This window comes from Setaria italica, chromosome V (assembly GCF_000263155.2).
Source record: "Setaria italica strain Yugu1 chromosome V, Setaria_italica_v2.0, whole genome shotgun sequence".
NCBI lineage: Eukaryota > Viridiplantae > Streptophyta > Magnoliopsida > Poales > Poaceae > Setaria > Setaria italica.
This window is the reverse complement of record NC_028454.1, coordinates 43,635,107-43,652,857: the sequence shown is the minus strand read 5'-3', so window position 1 is coordinate 43,652,857 and position 17,751 is coordinate 43,635,107. Positions and strand designations below refer to the sequence as shown.

Genomic DNA, 17,751 nt, shown 5'->3' with positions numbered 1-17,751 from the left:
GCCGTCCGCGGGCCGGCTCAGTGGCCGGCGCCTCCCCCGCTGGGCCCCTGGGGCAGCATCTCCATGAGCGCCGACACCACCGCGTCGTACGCCGACCCCGCGCCCGCCGCCGGGCTCGGCGGCACGGGCCTCGCCGCGTCCGCGCACCGCGCCGCCAGGCTCAGCGCCACGACCGCCGCGAGCAGCACGACGGCGACGAGCGACAGCCCACGGTGGCCCATGGCTAGCTTGCTGCCTCGCTGTACGTGTGTCTCTCAGGCTCCTTCACGACGACGAACAAGCTACGCGTGCGCCGCGCTCTTCTCTGCTTGGCTCTGTGCTGTGGGTGGACACACACCGGCAGAGGCCGCTGCGCGTTTATATAGGGCGTGCCACTCCGGGGCACGTACGTGCCTGGTATGTGCCGGGTCGCCGGCCGGGCTTTTCTTTTTCTTCCCTGCACGGCACCACGTCTCCGCTTTGCAGCCAACTAGGTTGAATTCTTCGTGCAGGAATGCTGACTCGTTTATTCAGTGCTGCTGCTGGCTGCAGGGAACCAAGAACCGGTCAAGAAATCAACTCCACGATGAGATCGAATTGATTTTTTTTCCTTCTTTTCTCCCCACGGCCAGCACTGCACTGATGCGTTCGTTGGACCAGAGAAAAGGTCAAGGGTTTGCCACGCTCGCTGCCACGAGGCCGCGGGCCACCGCCCGAATTTTCGGTGATCCCCTCACGGGCGGCACGGGGGTTTTCAGGCCGGTGCAGCGGCCGGCCGGCCAGGTTGGTGCGCCAGCGCCGCCCGCCCGGGGCACAGCCGCCTGATGGGAACCCGAAGCGGAGCCGGTGCAGTACGTGGAGACGGTTGGGGTGGTGGAGAGTGGAGAGCTGAGACCGCGGCGTCGGCGTCTCAAAGTCCAACACGGGCGCACGCACGCAAACGTGCTCCCGGTTCCCAACGCACGGCACGGGCGAGGCAGTAGGCAGCGTTGGAAAGTCAAGACGGTTGAATTCACAGGCAGCCGGAGGAGCTCGGTTGGGTTGACACGCCAGCGTTGAGCTTGCCCACCCTGCTGACTCTTCTCCTAATTCCTTCTCCAAGTCGTGTACAGTGGCACAGGCACCAACTGTGCAACGGAAAGGAGCTAGTGCGCGTCAGCAAAACGTCATCGCTTATGAAGCCTCTTAAGTTTGACATTAGAGCTGAAGCTCTTTTCTTTTCTTTTTTATAGAAAAACGAGGAACTCTCTGACCGAATGGCAACAATGCGTACAAGCAAGGGCGCAGGAACAAAAGCATGTACCACGGATGCGGCATTCAAAGTCCATGCGATGCAGAATTTGTCCTGCCAAAGTACGAATCAAGATGCTAATTCAAGACAAAAGAGTACGACCGGCACGATCAACATAGCAGAAAGTTTGATACAGCACTTTCCGACAAACTTCCGGTCATGCGACTGAACCATCAGAAATGGCACTGAAACCATCGTTTAACATGAACAGCGGACCAGTCGCACCCGAGTACTGACTTGGACCACTGCGAGGAAACTTCGATCGGCTTGAAGAATGAAGACTTGTAAGAGTCTCAACGCATGTTACGACACCAGCAGAGGGGGTCAAAACCATACGAGTGGAAACTTCAGACTTTCGAATTTATATATTGTGTGTGCAAAAAAGGCTCTAGGGCGAGCAGTGATTTACAACAATTTATGGATAACTGTACAAATGTCACTCGCAGGGGTAGGGGGTAATGCCGAGAATTTTGCAACATTCCGTACTCGTTAACAAACAAGGTGCACTGGAGTTTCAATGGCGCATTGGAGAAATCTGCGGCTATACAATATTCTGGGGGGCGAGATTTTTGTCAGGCCTGCTGAATCGACACGAGTGGTGGAATCTAGTACTCTTTGGCCTTCCTCCGCAGCTCATTTAGCTCACTCTCGATCTCTAGGTCGGGGAAAGGGCGAGCCGCACCTGAGTTGCTCACTGCTGTTCTACCCGGAGGAAGCTCCCCTTTCTGTAGTTGACACAAATAAATGTTTGTAAGAAGGAAAAAGGAAAACCAAAAACACACAGAAAGAAGTTGGTGCTCTATGGTAATGAATTATTCACTTAGCTTGTTCCGAGGATGAAAATCAACAGACATAATGTCAAGTTGCAGGTTTTGTTCAACAGTATGGCATGATATACTAGGTACAAATTTATGTCAGTATGATGAACACGGCAGAAACAACTTTTAAAGCTGAAGATTAATTGAGATTATAGAAAATGAAATGAGAAAACATCAATACTTTTTAGAGGGGCCCATAAGTATGCTGAACAACAACTTTTGTATGTCCTATGTCTCATATACATCAAAGTAGATCACATTTCATTATCATGCGCAAGACAAAACAGACAAAAATCAATGGGAAATATATCATTAGCTTGAAATTTTGTTACCGACTGATAATCTGAGCATCCAATAAAAATACGTACCGATGAACTTCCGGATAGTTCTCTTTTCATTTGCGCAAGATCATCATCAACAGATGAAGTCTCCAGCAATGCAAACTGTGTACAAATAAATAGTGATAAGAATATGTGATTACTACAATAGAATTAATAATGATCACTTCATGACATCCAATTTTACCTTTCCTTCTAGATCATCGGTTGCTAACTGACCAAGTGCCTCTGCTTGGGACTCCATCGCCATAACTAACAGCACGGAATTTGCAATTATTTTTATGAACCAAAGATTCAAATCGTTTCTCATGAGGTATCACTCATTGCAAATTAACTTGGCCAGGAAGAAAAGGTAGAGGTCGATGTCATTCCTCAACTTAAAAGCAGGTGTGTAACCTTAAAAAGTCAACACATGCAATGCAACCATGCAAGAAGATGAGATAGTTGTACTTTGCCAAGATTATAAATAGTGACATATTCTGGAATATACCAATAAAAATCTTGCTATGGAAAATGAGAATATGTTCAAAAGGCAACAAAAATGCATGTGTCATCTTGGTGAACTTTGACAGTGTAGCTGCCAATAATTTACATTGTCTCCTAAAATTTAGCTGATATGGTGTACTTAGAATATTTGGTGGCTAACAGGGTAACGATTTTTTTGCTGCTAAGTTATGGAAGCCTTTAGCTGTACATTGGATATGCTCCGAAACCACTACAGGGTATTGATGTTAACTACTTGACAGTATTTTCATTGCTTGAACTCTTGCAGTTTTAATCTACATTTGACACATAACATGTCTCTGGCCTCAATAGGAACCAGTGCCAGCACACCCACAGTGAAAACAGGTTGAGTAAGTAATAGTCAAGGAGATAATACCTTTTTCCTCCATTTTCTCAAATGCTGAAAGGGCACTGCTTGTATTTACATTACCCAACATTTCACTCACTTTTGTTGCCGTCCTGAAGGGGGGAAAATCTCAGTGCATCCATAATACACAGGAACGAAATAATAATTAGTAAATGATAAATGCATACTTGGCTGATTGAGCACGGGCCTTTAGGGTATCCTTTTTCTGCTTGGCCTCTGCTATCTTGCTCTCAAGAAGCTGCACAATGGCATACTCAACGGGTCAGTAAAGATAATCTCATGATTAAAAAAAGTGAAATAAGCACCTTTCACCATTTGTGCCACGTTGATCCAATCAAATAGACAAATAATACTGACACAAAATCAAGATTGCAGTAACGGCTAATAAGCTCACCTTGGTATTTGAAATCAAATTTTCAACAACACCCTTCTGCTGATCAAGCTGGGCCCTTAAGGAGCTTGCATTATCCTAAGCAAATAATAACAATAATAATAGAAGTGTATCAGGAATTTGATATGTAAAGTTAATATATGGTACTTGTAATATAAGAGTATATGTTGCAGACACGTTATTGCCAAACAGCGCGATAAAAAGCCAGCAAAACACTTTGCACAACATCCATGTGACACGATTAAAAGGTAAAAACTAAGTTGCAGTTAAACAGTATGACAAAGCAGACATTGAACCATAACTCTAGATTTAGATGATACATACAGCATATGATTTACGCCGCTTAAGGGCTTCACGGGCAAGATCCTCATCCCCCTTTTGAAGAGCAAGTTGAGCCCTCCGATACCTACATTTTTCATAAAAATGTAAACAATTTACAGTAAAGCAATCAGATGGCAGAACCCAACGTTTGCTTGCAATTAACCATAATATTACCAATCATTGGAAGCTTGTTCAGCAGCTTTGTATTTGTTCTCAAGCCGCTTTTGAGATGCCAAGACCTTCCAAAACCACAATCCATGTCAGCAGGAGAGTGCAATAGAACAAGTATAGAGAACCAGATTTTCATTTTGTGAATGCACAGTGAGCAACAAATATAAGAAGCAGCTAACTGACAAAATATTAGGGAACAGGAATGGCAATAGAACAGAAAGTAGTTGAAAAGGAAGCATTAAGATACTAATGGAAATTAAGAGCATGTGCTTTTTTTTGAAGCAATATGGCAGGAGCTCCGCCTTTCATTATAGAAGGAGAGAAGAGCTCTGCCTTTCATTATAGAAGGAAAGAAGTTTAAGTACAAATAAAACATGGGGGTTAACCTCTGACAGCCCCCAAGCGCGCAGAGGCACCCCCCAAGCCCTATGTCAAGGACAAGGATGACAGGGCAAACACAAATGGAGAAAAGGCACAACAAAAATTAAGAGCATGTGCTGTCAATGATGAAATTTATGATTGACTACAATCAGAACAAACCTGAGCAGTGGCTTGACGCATCTTTGTTAAATCATCATTCATCTCGAGAACCGCCTGATCTAGTATCTTCTCAGGGTCTTCAAATGTGCTTAAAACAGCATTTGCATAGGACTAGACAAACCAGAGAGCCAAGTGCTTTAGATAATCAGAAGCAGAAGAAAAAAAATCTATTGATGATATAATGAAGGAAACGATACCACTCACCTTGACAACCCTAGATAGTCTATCAAAGAGGTTGGCATTGCACTTAAATCTGCTGACGTTTGATTGTCGTATGTGCACAACTCTAAGTGAAACTGCAGAGCAAGAAATAGGTAAATTAGAAGTTGTCAACATGGCTTGTAGCTCATCGCCATATTATACTCTAGCATCTTTTTACTATTGCTCTCAAATGAAGCATAATGGCTAGCATTACTGACAGTAATGCAACAACATGCCATCCAATATCTGTATTACCATGTGCATCGAGAACATTGACTGGAAGAAAGAAAATCATATTTTCTGAAATTCTAAGATGTTTCCATAATCGTCAAACAATGGTTTCGCCAAGCTGCCATCTCACACAATGAAAGATTATTGGAGGCCGTTTATGTTTTTTAAGTTTATGGGATAGCATATTTCAGGGAACTCTAGATAAAAAGGGAGGGCAGGCCCCGAAGCGTGGTACATACTGTACTAGCATTGATAAACATGATTAGAGCTCCAATCAGCATTCCCCAACACATTTAGTTTGATGATACATACTTCAATTCAATCTGCATCTAAAACCAGGGTCATTTACAAATCACTAGGACTCATTTAGTTCTGCAGATAGAGAAAATAGGATACCATTTAATCAAGAAATGATGTGTTTCAAAGTTTAAACATAACCAACTGAAACTGAAATCATAGTTTTATGCTCATTTTTTCGATAATGGTGCAAACAAGTTGGGCCTTACACAGACCTAACATTGCAACCTCCACCACATAATGGTCTGTTGCAACGAGCTACTTAACACCATCATGGAAAAGGACGTGAGTACACAATAGGGGCAAGCAAAGGCAGTGACCACAACGCTCCAACTGTTGGCACTGAATCAACAACAGCATGACGAACTACAAACTCTCAAGTTTGGCACTGCAAAGTGTGGCTATCGACCAAGCATGCCCCAAGCCACCAAATAAACATTGGAGCACGCTAATCGAATGCGCAAACGAAAACATCATGCACAAACCTCTACCGCGAGCACGGATAAGACGGGGAAGTGGGGGTACGAATTCGGGGGGACGCACCGCGGCCGTTGAGAAAGGAGGTCTTGAGGCCGGTCCGGCGGAAGCTGGCGGAGGCCGGCGGCGGCGCGAGCCTCAGGCTCGTCGGCGGAGCCCTAATCTCCATCGATTCGGGCGGGGGGTTAGCCGAGAACGAAGCGGGGGATTTTTTTTTTTTGTTCACTACCTTCTTTTTTTTCTGCTTGGTGTTTCGATTCGCTCTATCTCCGAGGGTGAGTTCGTGTGGAGAAGAGAAGCGGTGGGAAGAGAGAGCGATCTCGGGTCGAGTCGGGTCGAATGGACCGTGGAAGCTTAGAACGGCCCACACGGCCCAAGGAATATTTGTGGAGAAGCCCAATAAAAGAGAAGGTTTGGGTCAATTTGATGCGGTCCAACTGTACAACAAAAAAACTGTTTTCTGGGTGGATTTGAGCTTTTATCCACAAAGCTTCAGCCCATGTATTTGCGTTTTTTGGTAACGAACTTATTTTGCAAATGAAGTCAAGATAAAGTTTGAAATGATTTTTGCTTAAAAAATAAAAAAATAAAGAGGACTAATGAAACTGCAAGAAATAAAGCAACCAGAAGGCAACATATTTAATTTCCAGAAGAGAACTAAAAGCCAACATATTCTAGTACACCATGCACACCAACTCATTCCTAATCTCCACATAAACAATGCTCTATCAAAGGCGGGACACACGCCAATCGCTTATTTAAAACGCGCCATCACCTCGCAAATCATTCCAGACACTCGCTGGGCACGCCGGCCACGGCGCCCATAGCTTTCGACTCCACTCGATCGTCTCACCACCACGAAGCTCGCGAAATCAATCGACGACCTCGCGTTCACCCTCCGTGCACGCGCGCGCCATGGCCAGAACCACGAGAGCAGCGAACCACGCCACGCTCTCTCCCGGTCGTCGTGGCTCTCTGCTTCGTCAGTTTGTACCCGCCCTCGGTGAGCTCGCAGAGCGCGGCGGACTCGTGCAGCAACGGCCTCAGCCTCGTCCCCTTCAACACCACCGGCCTCGCCTGCTTCGAAGCATGGCCCTCGCAAGATTTCATCCTAAGAGTAAGCGCTCAGCGTTAATGGATCGATATTAGTCTCAAATTTTCACGTATAGCGTTACGTTAATGCTCGTCGGCCGGGCACGGCGGCGGCTTCTTGGCATGCGCGCAGTTCGGCAAGGCGGCGGCGCAGGGGAGCAACGTGTGGAGCTTCGTGCTGTCGGCGCCGGACAACGGCGGGTACATCTCCATCGGCTTCTCGCCGACGGGGCGGATGGTGGGGAGCAGCGCGGTGGTCGGGTGGGTGGCGGCCGGCGGCGTCGCGGGCTCCGCGAGGCAGTACTACCTCGCAGGGACGAGCTCCAGGTCGTGCCCGCCGGACCAGGGCAAGCTGGCGCTCGCGCGCGGCGCCGACCGTCGTGCCCAAGGGGTCCCGCCTCCACCTCGCGTTCCAGCTCGCCGGGCAGCCGCTCACGGACCAGGTCTTATCAAACCAGCAAATAATATATCTCGTGCGCTTGCCAGTCTGTACCGTAAGGCTAGGGCGTGTGACTGCTACACGCGGGCGTCCTACTCCGTCTTACTCCACTAGCAACCACTTTCGGTGTCGAACGACCTCGCCGTGTAGCAGTCACGGAGATCTTCAGGGGTAGAGCACGTATGTTCTTTGCCTGCCTGAAACTAAAGTCTGTCGTGTGATGTGCGCATATTGTATCATTGCACCTTGCGTTTGATTTCCTCGTAAAACCATGAGCGGACCTTGTACAATCCAATCCGCATGCAGATCGAGTTGCTCGTTCCTGTTTTTGCAGTTTTCCAAATGAAGCGCCTACAACGTTCTTCTACTTAAAATGAAGTCCGGTTAAACTACTGCATAGATCGCGAAATGGGCATCATAGGTTCGTTGTGGTGAAAATTATCCACGTCCAGGTTTAGTTCTTCGACTCAGCGCTGATTTCAGGAAAAAATAACGGCATTGTTCTTTTAATGGTTGACAACTGCGAGACGCCTGTATATGATAGATACTCTACTCTGTTTATAAAAAAAAGCTTACACCAATTGGGACCGTGGCTCAACTGCCACGCGTTGTCTACTGAGCATGCATATTCGTCGAAGCAAGCTTAATTACGTTTCGACAGGTCTCACGTTCGAATCAAACGGATCCGTATAATCTACACCTCCGTTTTCGCCAGGAAACCACAGCCATCAACCTGAGAGCTGCCCGCCGCAGCCCACAGCAAACCTCACCAAGTCATCACTAGCAGCCAGCCAGCCAGAGCCCAGAGGAGAGAGATCAGATGCACACAGGAACATGAAGCCGAGGTCTTTTGTTCTTCCCGCGCCAGCATTAGCAGCGCGCTACTCGTGCTGCTACTGTCCTGCTCCATCAGCTCCGTCGCGAGGTCCCAGACGGCCGACTCGTGCGCCTCCAGCCCCAGCCTCGCCGCCGTCAGCCGCCTCATCCCCTTCGACACCTCCAACCTCACCTGCCTCGACGCTTGGCCCTCCCAAGGCTTCATCGTGCGCGTACGTCGTCAATCACCTCATGCTCTCTTGTACATACAAGTGTATAAACACGCTCCCGGGCACCACCCTCCTGGCGGCGCGCGCGTCCCGCCTCTACCTCGCCTTCCAGTTCGCCACCAGGCGCTCGGCGTCGCCGTGCTCGTCTTCGGCTGCCTGCAGGTGCTGGCGTTCCTGGCGCGTCCAGGGAAGGGGTCCAAGGTGAGGCGGTACTGGAACTGGTACCACCACTACGTCGGCCGCGCCGCGGTGGCCTGCGCCGTCGCCAACGTCTTCGTCGGACTGTCCGTCGCGCACGAGGCCGCCGCGGCCTCCGCGTTCTACGGCGTGTTCCTCGCGGTCTGCGTCCTCGCCTCGGCTGTTGTCGAGGTCAGGCTCTGGAGAGCTGCTTCTGCTTGATCCAGCGACCGATCCATCGGGCTTTGGAGCGTGCACGATACTGCATCCGGGTGTACGAGATGAGGCGCAGATTCATGTATACCGGGTATATGTACGCGCGTGCAGCCGCTCCTCGTCTATGTATACTGTACTCTACCTTGTGTTTACACGAGCGTAGATGATTTGTTATATATATATATATATATATATATATATATATATATATATATATATATTGTTGATTTAATATAGTGCCATTGCTTCATAACCACCACTACGTCCCAAATTCGCATGGTTATGAGTATGTAGCGCAAGTTAAGCTCGTTTGTTTGTTCAGGAGCTCCTAAAATTCCTATCACATCGAATATTTAAATACTAATTAGAAGTATTAAATATAGATTAATTACAAAACCAATTGCACAGATGGAGGCTAATTTGCGAGATGAATCTATTAAGTCTAATTAGTCCGTGATTTGATAATATGGTGCTGCAGTAAACATGTGCTAATGATGGATTAAGTAGGCTTAATAGATTCATCTTGGGAATTAGTCTCCATCTGTGTAATTAGTTTTATAATTAGCTCATATTTAATCCTCCTAATTAGTCTCCGAATATTGACATGTCCGAACTAAAGATCCAAACACCCTCTGAGTTTTCAAATCAAGTGCTGGGTTCTGCAGCGCCTCGCTAGTCACGTCATGTGCCTGCAATGGACAATAATCCATTTTACAACTGAACAAATATACCGGAAAAAAGAGAGGAAATGATATCACTACTCCCCCATTGCAACCACCAAAATATTTTTATGTTTTTTTCACAAACCAAACATGAACAGATGAACTTCTGTACATTCGGCACCACCTGGTAGCAGCTCTTGGTTTTCTAGTTTTTGTAGTCCTGCAGGGGTGTTTGGATCCTGAGCTAAAGTTTAGTCCGTGTCACATCAAATATTCGAAGGCTAATTAGGAGAACTAAATATGAGTTAATCATAAAACTAATTACACAGATGGAGGCTAAACGGCGAGACGAATCTATTAAGCCTAATTAATCCATCATTAGCGAATAGCTAAACGGCAAGACGAATCTATTAAGCCTAATTAATCCATCATTAGCAAATAGTTACTGTAGTAGCACATTGTCAAATCATGGACTAATTAGGCTTAATAGATTCGTCTCGCCGTTTAGCCTCCATCTGTGCAATGGGTTTTGTAAATAGTTTATGTTTAATACTCCTAATTAGTATCTAAACATTCGATGTGACAGGAACTAAAGTTTAACCCAGGGATCCAAACACCCCTAAGAGATAAAACAACAGTAATCTCAGTAGGAGATTTTTTTTTCTTTACAAAACATGTATCCAAATAGCCCAGCAAGTAGCCGCCGCAAGGGCAACAGAGTGAAAAGTAGCACTGCTTTTTTATAAAATGGTTTGCCCAAATCCAATGTTGGTCAAACGAGAAGGTCGGCAATTAGCCCCAAAGACTTCCATCATCAAACTCCTAACATACTTATTTGGTTACAGAGCAACCAAAGAAGTGCGAAAGCACAAAGTTCACTTCCCTCCCAGTCTCGCTTTAGCATAGTCTTTAGAAACCAAACATGAACTTAAACCCAAACCTCCAAAAGAGGGCAAATCTGGCACGAAAGAAGCATTCAAATACTTTGGTCCATTGAATCAAGCGTTTCCTTACTGCAAAAAAAAAAAAAAAAAAAATCCGAGTGCGAACCATCCCTTGCAAGATGTGTTAACACAGCATAATACAATCCTTTAGCGGACACGCCACCACCACATAATTTTCACACGGTTAGCAATCTAGCATGCACGTTTTGACAGAACTGAACATAGATACCAACAACAAATGAGGCTTGAACCCTGCACTACAAGTCCAGCATAGTTGAAACTACGGCATCAGTCATGATTTGTCTAGTCAAAGGGCCAAATATGCTTGCTAATCGTTTCCCTCATCATGAAACTAACAATTGATGCAGCGGTAATAACAAATTAACAACTCAAAAGAAAATACCACACCATCACAGTTTTAAACAACTCCACATTCGGAACCAACAATCACTTGAAAATATGTCAACATCAGAAACACTTAACCATAAAAGGGCTTGTTTGCTTAGAACCCTGGGACAGGCAGCAGATCCAGCCCCAGACGTCCAAATTCAGACTGGTACAAGCAGCTCTGATCAGCTCCAACCCAAACATGCCCTTTAAAAAGTCTGGATTCAGTCCAGAAAGTACAACAAAGACATCCATTTTTTCTTGTTCTAGCAGCCCCACTAAGAAAAATTACGTAAATTCTGAATATGACCACTCTGAATATGACTGTTGTCCGAATGTAAGAATGTATGATCACTCCTCCATTGCATCGCCACCCTCAGCAACCTCAACCTTCTGCTTCAGCTGTGTTATCTTTGTCGACAGTACCTCTGCAAGCAAGAACAGAATCATGCATGACTTTCTACTGTTCAATATGTCATATATTCTGTACCATTAGCAAGGAACTCACCAGTCTGCCCCTTGGTGAAGCTGTATCCCTTCGAGCTAACATATGTTCTTGGATTCGGCAACTCGTGGTTTCTCAAGTATTCTGTTTTCCCCTGGTGAAGTCAAAAGGGTTTGGTTAGCCTTTGAAGCATTTCTAAGAACATATTTCATGTTCTTCAATTTGCTCACAAGGCATCTATGCCAAATGGTAGCATGCAAAATACAGTATTATAGTTTACTCAAATGAGCATCATTGGAAATTGAAGGCCAGAAGTAATCGAACTATGTGCAAGCAATATACTCCCTCTGTTTCAAATTAGTTGTCATTCTACTTTTGTTAAGCATTTCTATCTTTGACCATAATTTTCTACAAATTCATATAGTTTAACATCATAACAACAACAACAACAACAACAACGTAGCCTTTCAGTCCCAAGCAAGTTGGGGTAGGCTAGAGTTGAAACCTAACAAGAGCCACAAATCAGGGTTCGGGCACATGAATAGCTGTTTTCCAAGCACTCCTATCCATGGCTAACTTTTTGGGTATATTCCATCCCTTCAAATCTCCTTTTATTGCCTCTTCCCATGTCAATTTTGATCTTCCTCTACCTCTCTTCACATTACTGTCACGCCTTAGGGTTCCACTACGCACCAGTGCCTCTGGAGGCCTTCGTTGGACATGTCCAAACCATCTCAGCCGGTGATGGATAAGCTTTTCTTCAATTGGTGCTACCCCTAACCTATCACGTATATCCTCATTCCGGACTCGATCCCTCCTCGTATGACCACAAATCCAACGCAACATACGCATTTCCGCAACATCATAAGATTTATCCTTTTTGATTCACCATGAGAAATATTCTCATAATATAAAATCTGCATGTTGTTAAACTATACGAATTTCTAGGAATTAATGGTAAAATATAGAAATGTTTGACTTGGGACAGTGCTAGAATGATACCTAGTTTCAAACTGAGGGAGTATTGTATCAAAGTTGACAAATACAATGCCACACAGATAGTTTAAAAGTTCATTCTCTAATAAGTAACAATACATTATGCTTTGATGTATTTTCAAAGTTTGCAGTGTTTTGTCAATTTCAGTCATGACACAGAAAATGGAATACATACCTTGGTTATCACACAGACATCCACGTTGCTTCCACTACCCAAGTCGTTGAAGATACCACCACGGATTGCATCGGTCACAAGTTGTATTCCCTCCTCCCTCTAGAAGATAAAAAGGAATTAAGGCATTATACAATATGAACATACATTTGTAAATTAAAACAAACACCATCAAATGCAACTTCAGTCACCACAGAAGACAAACTATATTGCCAACATAATCAAATCAAGGAACTATTGCACCGGTTCACTTACCGTAAGCCCTTCTTTGTACTTCGATTCAAACACCGACATTGCAGCAAGCGATCCAGAACCCATCGTGGCAAAAGGAAGAGTATCTGTGGAGCCATGCGGATAAACCTGCACTTTCCAAAGGTAATTTAACTACCCTAACTTTTAATTACAACAAGCAACAACCAGTTACAAGTTACTCACAGTGTGTAGGTGTGGTCCAGTACAATCCACTCCACCAAGAACAAGAGCAGCACTGACATGGCCTTGATACCTAAACATAATTGCATAAGTAGGTCAGGTGTCACAGAATGACAGGAAGTTGTAATTATGCCTGTGCGATAGGAGCTCACTTGAAAAGGTGCGACTTCAGCAGTGTAAGAGCTGTCACGACTCTTGATTCACGACCAGTTGCATATCGGTGAAGCTGTAGCTGGGAGCTCACCATATCTGAAGTAAAAGAAGCAAAACGTAAGAAGGAATTCAAGGGAAGAAATGGGAGTTGGAAAGGCCAGAATGACATTCTTTTAGTCATTTACCTGTAACAGCCTCTGTGTCAGCAGCAGTTCCTGCTCCACAGCAATATATGTTTGGCGCCATAAAGTGGATTTTCTCACAATTCTTATCAGCAACTATAGGCCCCTCAGTTGCCCTTGTGTCTGCCCCAAGAACAACCCCATCCTAGATATCAAAATATAGTTTAGTACAACGTTAACCTCAATACAGCAATATGAAACAATGCCTGTTCAAACAGGTCACAGGAATGCGGTATCTTTCATCCGTTAGCACTGCACTAAGAGCAACAGGTACAGATACTAAAAATTTGCTACAAAAGTGTTAAGGTAAAACTACCATCATTAGATTTATTCAATCACAAGTTACCTCAAATCAAGATTCCCCAGAGCATCATTTGCATGTATTTCAGCATCAGTATTAGTATTTTTTTTGTGTATGTATACCTTCCCCCCCTGAGCTAATACGACTAAAAGGCTAAGAAACAAACATTACAAAAGAGAGGGGTTTTTTCAGAGTTCCACTAGGCTGGTGGTTTGCACTGAGCATTTTCCCAACTCGTATCATTAACATGTACCGCAATATGGGTATGTGCATAAGAAGGTTAACTTGAAATGTCAGACAGATTTTCCAAAGATCAACTGCGCTGATCAGCGCTCCAAAAATAAGTTTCCAAACCTACTAACATTAGAACGACAGTACTAGGTTCATGCCTATCAAATTCACAAACGTGGGCAACTCGAACCAGCAAAAGACACAATACTAATTCCAGAATAATGAAAAGTTAACAAGTGAATGTGAGCTGCACCTGAAAGACGAGGCCGACGATGGTGGTCCCGGTCTTCAGGAAGCCGGGGATCTTGAGCCCCTTCTTCTCCAGAAAGTCGTTCCTCCGGCACAGTTCGTAGCTGAACCCGCCCTTCGCTGGGAGATCCATGGAGCCCGTCATCCTGCACCACAAAAGCACCACAACAGATCAAAATCACGGCGAATTGGCACAAGTCACCAATCAATTAGCCCTAAACCCCTAGCATATCCACCGGCCCCAGGCCGGCCACGCGCAGCCCACCGCAACCACCAGAATATCACCCGAGCCCTCCCCAACGACCATGGCACAGCCGAGTCGAAAGCGACACCGGAATAGATCGGGAACAGGGGAGCGGACGGCATGGACGGGGAGGAGGCGGACGTGGGCGGCAGCAAGCAGAAAGGAGAAAGAGCGGGGGAGATGGCCGGCAGCACCACCCCGTCGCGCCAAGCCGAAGCCCAACAGGAACCACCACCAAGACCGGATCTGGTGGAGGAAGACAGCAATACGGGTGGAGGGAGAGGGGGAAGGGGAGCGTGCTTGGTGCTGTGGCTCGGGAACCCGCCGCCGCCGCCGCTTGCGGACGCAACGATGGCGACGGGCCAAGGAGCGCCGGAGGGAGTGAGCTTTTCGGGCGTACGGCCGTGTCGCCTTCCGTCCGCCTACGGCAGAAGACGGAGGGAGGCCGGGCTCTTCCCAAACCCAATCTCCTCCAAGCCCGATTTGCGATGTGAATAGACTGCAGGGGAGGGGAACACGGTAGGGTTCCGGCCGCGCGCTCACCTGATCTGAGCTCGGGGACGATGCGAGAGCGGCGAGCGGCGGGCCTTCTTCTTCCTGCTCGGTTCTCTGTTTCTGTTACCCTTTTTCTTTTGTTTTTGGACCCGAGGTGGAGGTGGAGTAGGGGTTGGATTGGGGGAGAAGAAAGAGATTACATGGGTCATCAAAGTTTTCACACTCGTGTAGTCGTGTGCTTCCGGTGGACGATCCACGGTGTTTGGATCCTAATATCATATCGAATATTCGAAGACTAATTAAGATAATTAAATATAAATTAATTATAAAACTAATTACATAGATGGAGATGGAGTCTAAACGGCGAGACAAATCTATTAAACTTAATAATTTATTATTAACAAATGGTTACGGTAGTAGCACATTATTAAATCATGGACTAATTAGATTTAATAGATTCGTCTCACCGTTTAACCTCCATCTGTGCAATGGGTTTTATAAATAGTCTATATTTAATACTCTTAATTAGTATCTAAATTTCAATGTAACAGGGATTAATGTTTAGCCTGGTGATCCAAACACCCCCTAAGTACGACTGAACAATTTTTCAAAAGAAAAAAAAAGGATGCCACGACTCCATCTCATTTGAATCACCTCGATGTTTTTCAAATTTTTTTCTTAAAAAAAAGGATGCCACGACTCCATCTCATTTGAATCACCTCGATGTTTTTCAAAAAAAATTCGACGAATCAAACACTAACTCAAACCTAAAGCTACAAAAGAAGGCAAATTTAGCATGAAAGAAGCACTCAAACATGAACTTACACACACACAAAAAAAAAACACGATTGAGTACTGTTATCTGTTTATTATCCAACGGGCCCAGAAAGACGGTCCGGTCCGGCCCAATAGCGGAAACACAAGTGGATGCGGCAAGTTGCAACAAAAGAAATCAAGGGAAATCTAGGGTGCTTACGGCAAATGCAAGATTAGCCACATCTCACAAGCTGAAGTCACAACTCAAGGGGAATGATCGTTTTGCAGCTTAGTCCTGGACTAATTGGAAAACGTACATCCTCCTCCTCCCACCCTCTCTCCCGAAGCAAAGCAACAGAACCCAAAGGGATTCCCAGCTCGAACAGTCTAGGGCATCGCCGAGAAGCTGCTCGAATCCCCTCCAAAATTCCAAGGCGAGAGCCACTGATCCATCGCAGAACCCATCAAATTTCACAATTCAAATCATCCAACCCCACCTCCCGCCACCAATTCGTGCACACCAAATCGAGCCCCCTATCCCCTCGCGATCAGTGAGTGCCCCCCCAATCCCCACGCGCCTCGCGAATCGCTGGATCATTTGCTCCCAATCCCCGAGCCAGGGTCCTAGGGCCGAAATCTCAGGAAGCTTTCTGCTGCAAGAAAAATGGGGAAGCCGCTGATCTACGAGATATTGGAGAAGCCGGCGAGCAGCAGCGTCATCGGCATCTGCTCCCTGATCTGGTGGTTCATCCAGAAGCGGGGCATCGGGTACGGGGACGTCGGGCTGAGCTACGAGGCCGCCGTCGACGGCGGGCAGTACTGGCGGGTCATCACCTCCGCCTTCTCGCACATCAGCGTGGTGCACCTGGTGTTCAACATGAGCGCGCTGTGGAGCCTCGGCGTCGTCGAGCAGCTGGGCCAGATCGGGCTCGGCGTCGAGTACTACCTGCATTACACGCTCGTGCTCGTCGTGCTGTCCGGGCTGCTCGTCCTCGGCTTCTACCACATGATGATTCAGAGGTTCAAGGTGGAGTACTTCAGGAGGGTCACTGCTGTTGGGTACTCCTGCGTTGTGTTTGGATGGATGACAATTCTGGCTGCCAAGCAGCCGTCCTCCAAGCTGAACATTTTCGGGGTTCTGTCACTGCCTATCAGCTTTGCGCCATTCGAGTCGCTGATATTCACATCGATCATCGTACCGCAGGCTAGCTTCATTGGCCACTTGTCGGGGATCATTGTCGGGTACTCAATTGCCTGGGGTCTTATTCATGGGATGAACAACTACTGGGCGATCACCATGCTCGGCTGGATTGTGCTTGTATTTGTGTTGAGCTTGAAGCGTACAGGATCTATGGAGTTGAGTTTTATTGAGATCGAACCAGTGACAGACCCCTCACTGCCTTCTGTTGGTGTGGTTTCCACCAGAAATGGTAGAACTCTGCAGATGGATGTGCTGCCCGGAAGAAGAGTTGCAGACATTGTATGATATGTGCAGAAATGTTTGACAAATCTTGTTTTTGTTATGAAAATTTTATCACGTTGGCACCATGCTATGTATTCATTTTCGAAATTCTGGTGTCACGGGTGTCTTTGGCCATTGCTGGTATAAAGGAATTCTTCATCTGGACTTTCAGATGCATCTTCATTTTGAAAAGAAAGGAATTCTTTTGTGCTAGTTACCATGTGAAGTGAGGTTTTCCAACTGAATTTCTTCAGTGCTGTTCTTATCGTGTTGTTTATAGGCACTGTAGCTTGCATGAAGCACTGATATAAGTATTCATTCCATCTGTTCCGCGGAACCATTGGAGAAATTTTCTTTACAGGACAGCATTGTTTTGCGGGACATCGTGCAATTGCATGTTTCCTTTACACTGCTGTCTCACTGTATTTTGGAAATCTGATGCTGTTCTGCAGCATCAATCAATTAGTTCTAAACATAAATAGGCCTTACTATAGGAAGCTTAACCAGTTACTCATCGGCGGGGTGATGTAACAAGAATGTACTGCATAAGAGAAAACTCTGAGAGCTGCTTGTAGGCTCAGGGCTTCAGGCCTTTCTTCCATGATCTGACCTGAAAGCCTGAAACCTACCTGCACATTTATGCATCGGTGCTGATAATCCAAGGGTATCAGTAACTTTTTGAACATAAAATTATGTGAATGTCAAGTGTTCCTCAGCAACAGCACTTTGTGCGACTGACTTGGT

General features: G+C 46.0%; 4 protein-coding genes across 4 annotated transcripts; 2 read left to right on the top strand and 2 right to left on the bottom strand.

The window, feature by feature from the left end:
• Positions 1-1,603: 1,603 nt before the first annotated feature.
• On the bottom strand, positions 1,604-6,213 carry LOC101762474 (probable membrane-associated 30 kDa protein, chloroplastic). Its single transcript, XM_004970832.2, has 11 exons — positions 5,993-6,213; positions 4,925-5,016; positions 4,721-4,831; positions 4,184-4,248; positions 4,013-4,094; positions 3,692-3,766; positions 3,465-3,535; positions 3,307-3,389; positions 2,614-2,678; positions 2,457-2,531; positions 1,604-1,995 (listed from the first exon to the last, which is right to left on the bottom strand). The coding sequence occupies exons 1-11, from the start codon at positions 6,093-6,095 to the stop codon at positions 1,876-1,878; spliced, it is 942 nt and encodes a 313-aa protein (XP_004970889.1). The 5' UTR covers positions 6,096-6,213; the 3' UTR covers positions 1,604-1,875.
• A 1,040-nt stretch (positions 6,214-7,253) lies between these two features.
• LOC101769111 (cytochrome b561 and DOMON domain-containing protein At3g07570-like) lies at positions 7,254-8,902 on the top strand. Its single transcript, XM_022826743.1, has 3 exons — positions 7,254-7,398; positions 8,173-8,302; positions 8,371-8,902. Exons 1-3 carry the CDS (start codon positions 7,254-7,256, stop codon positions 8,900-8,902), a joined length of 807 nt encoding a protein of 268 aa, XP_022682478.1.
• Positions 8,903-10,897: 1,995 nt separating this feature from the next.
• LOC101762056 (proteasome subunit beta type-7-A) lies at positions 10,898-15,019 on the bottom strand. Its single transcript, XM_004970831.2, has 9 exons — positions 14,838-15,019; positions 14,055-14,196; positions 13,273-13,414; positions 13,087-13,183; positions 12,938-13,007; positions 12,758-12,862; positions 12,506-12,604; positions 11,398-11,488; positions 10,898-11,317 (listed from the first exon to the last, which is right to left on the bottom strand). Exons 1-9 carry the CDS (start codon positions 14,996-14,998, stop codon positions 11,241-11,243), a joined length of 984 nt encoding a protein of 327 aa, XP_004970888.1. The 5' UTR covers positions 14,999-15,019; the 3' UTR covers positions 10,898-11,240.
• Positions 15,020-15,850: 831 nt separating this feature from the next.
• Positions 15,851-17,233, top strand: LOC101761645 (RHOMBOID-like protein 13). Its single transcript, XM_004970830.3, has one exon. It carries the CDS (start codon positions 16,210-16,212, stop codon positions 17,029-17,031), a length of 822 nt encoding a protein of 273 aa, XP_004970887.1. The 5' UTR covers positions 15,851-16,209; the 3' UTR covers positions 17,032-17,233.
• The last annotated feature ends 518 nt before the right edge of the window (positions 17,234-17,751 follow it).